Source organism: Engraulis encrasicolus, chromosome 19 (assembly GCF_034702125.1).
Source record: "Engraulis encrasicolus isolate BLACKSEA-1 chromosome 19, IST_EnEncr_1.0, whole genome shotgun sequence".
NCBI lineage: Eukaryota > Metazoa > Chordata > Actinopteri > Clupeiformes > Engraulidae > Engraulis > Engraulis encrasicolus.
Window position 1 is genome coordinate 3690720 of NC_085875.1, and position 2557 is coordinate 3693276.

General features: G+C 46.2%; 1 protein-coding gene across 1 annotated transcript; it reads right to left on the reverse strand.

Annotated features, from left to right (window-relative positions):
* Positions 1-787: 787 nt before the first annotated feature.
* LOC134435170 (serine/threonine-protein kinase PAK 6-like) lies at positions 788-2314 on the reverse strand. Its single transcript, XM_063184023.1, has 3 exons — positions 2147-2314; positions 1818-1952; positions 788-955 (listed from the first exon to the last, which is right to left on the reverse strand). Exons 1-3 carry the CDS (start codon positions 2186-2188, stop codon positions 788-790), a joined length of 345 nt encoding a protein of 114 aa, XP_063040093.1. The 5' UTR covers positions 2189-2314.
* Positions 2315-2557: the final 243 nt, after the last annotated feature.

A 2557-nucleotide genomic window follows, 5' to 3' on the forward strand; every position in this document is an offset into this window, starting at 1 on the left:
AATTTTTTCATGTGCTCCTGATGTCATCATGCATCTCATAGGTGGGATGTCTGAACCAGGTCGCTCTGCGCCTGAGCAGACCTCACATTGTCATCAATGGCACAGCAGAACAAGAGTGACAGTTGAATACCTTTAAATTATTTTTAAATAATTGTAAAAAATGGTAAAAAGAAAAGCCTTATTCTTCAAAGCTCAACAGTTCACTTCAGGAAGAACCACCCCCCACCAGCCCTATCAGGATCCCCTCAGTCAGGAGCAATGTCATCAATTTGTCCTTAATATCCATTGTTGATATCCATTGGTCAACTGTACAGTGCCGTTTCTACAGTGTTGGCCACACCTTAAAGTGCTTTCTCCTGTCCTCTTTCGAGTTAATGCCTTAATTTGGTTCATCACCACGGCAACCGGAAAGTCACGGAGCCATGAGAGGACGCGCTTGCATTCCGTACCCCAGTGTCCGCTTGCTTTCTGTCCCCCACCATGAGAGGGCGCGCTTGCTTTCCGTCCCCCACAGAGGAACCATGAGAGGGCGCTATTGCTTTCCGTCCCCACTGTGAGCGTCGCTGTCAGTTACTCAGCAGCAAGACGAAATACAAGCCAGAAGACACCTGCGTGGGCCCATGAGCTGTGTGTGTGTGTGTGTGTGTGTGTGTGTGTGTGTGTGTGTGTGTGTGTGTGTGTGTGTGTGTGTGTGTGAGACGGTTGATGGTTGTGGAGTCACTCTGACTGTAGTGATATGCTTTGCCCTAAGCAGCTGGGGTTCGGGTTAGCCTACTAAAGCATGACTTCAGCATCTAGACATGCGCTTGCGGTACTGCTCCACTAGGGGCACCAAGCACTGCGGCGAGCTGCTCTTCAGCAGGAAGGGGTGCTCCAGAAGGTCGGTGGCCGTAGCTCGCTCCAGCGGGTCCCGCGTCAACATGCGGTCCAGGAAGTCCTTCAGAACCGGAGAGATCTAAGGAAGAACACAAAATGCAAAACACAAACAAGTTCACAAACAAGTTCACTTTAAGTTTCTTGGTTCATTTTGATAGTGCTGGCTCAAGTAAAACACTTCAAATCAAACAGAAAGGGGTGCACCTTGCATCAAACTGTTTTGTTTTTGTTTTTTTTGGTGCACAGACGTGTTTTGGCGTGTGCCTTCCTAACCGTGCGATCACACCGCCGGCGTTGAGAGAGCTACAACTGCCTGGAAAGCACAGGCTCCTGTCTGGAAAGCACTGGTCAGGGGTGTTGAACGCGGCCAACGATTCAACCTGAAACGTTCCACCAGGGATCTCGACGAACCGAAGCCTGTGTTTAGAAAAATGTGAACATTCCATTGGCTGACGCCTGCTGGCACCGAGCTCATTACATATTTTTAGATGAAGTTCAACTTTTGACGCCCTCAGCTTTTGACGCTTTTGACGTTTTTGACGCCCTCGCCTCTAGAAACGCTTTTGTGGCTTTTAACGCTTCTGCCGCCTGCTCTCCCTTACAAAGTCAATTACGTTCAACGCCGGCAGTGTGATCGCACGTTCAGTGTGCAAAATATGTCAGCACATTAAAATATGAAATGAGTTGCGTTAAGACCCTCCTCTTGCTCTAACATACCCACATTTTTAATAAATATTCTCAAATATCATGAGCCTGAATGCTGCATCTGTGTCACTCCAGGCGCCTGGGCCAATGCAGCGCATACGCAGCATCCAGCATCAATAAGTTAAAGACCAGAGGGTCGCAAGTTCAAATCCCACCTCAACCCCTAGTGCGTTTCACATTATGGATATACAGTACAGTATATTATATCCTAGTGATCCGCACGTATTTCCACTTACTTGGTTGATGTTGCGAACTGTAGGGGCTGGCTCATCTCTTAGTCTCTTCATCGCAGCAACCGGAGTTTCACAGAAGTATGGCGGCTCTCCATCCACCATCTCCACCACCATGATGCCCAAGGACCAAACATCCACCTAGAAAACAGTTGCCAGCATTCAACACTCTACAGTGATAGGGAAGCCTTTTCAGGCTAGGTCCCCACACTGCTCCAGGGACTGTAACCAATAACCTGTACTTAAAATAACTGCAAGTGGCTTTGGATGAAACCTTCAGCTATGTAATGTAATGTAATGTAATGTAATGTAATGTAATGTAATGTAATGATCACCTCTGTGCTGTAGGGTGACTTGGAGATGACTTCTGGGGCCATCCAATATGGCGTGCCGACTAAAGACTTCCTCTTCGGGATGTCTTTGCTGATCTGAGCACAGAACCCAAAGTCTGACAGCTTCACCTGGAAAAGGAACAGCACAAAGTAAATTCAAAGTACAATTAATGTCTGATATGAATGAACTCATGTTAAATAAAAGCTTTAAGACAAAAAAAAAAACTAAGATGTGCCAGGGATATTCTGCATACTTTTGTATGTGACACCATGTATCAGCATTGAGGACACAGAGGTCATGTCCACAGTATTTTTTTTTTCAGAAATGTCAATTTGATCTGAATTGAAAATCGATCTATGATCAACAATGATACATTCAGTCTGTATACACCACCCCCATTTATCTTCAAGACA

Coding starts and splice junctions, on each gene's coding strand:
- LOC134435170 (XM_063184023.1), bottom strand. CDS start 2,188: ATGGCCCCAGAAGTCATCTCCAAGTCACCCTACAGCACAGAG. Junction 1,953..2,146: donor AGTCACCCTACAGCACAGAG/GTGATCATTACA, acceptor ACTGTTTTCTAG/GTGGATGTTTGGTCCTTGGG. Junction 956..1,817: donor CAGTTCGCAACATCAACCAA/GTAAGTGGAAAT, acceptor GTTCTTCCTTAG/ATCTCTCCGGTTCTGAAGGA.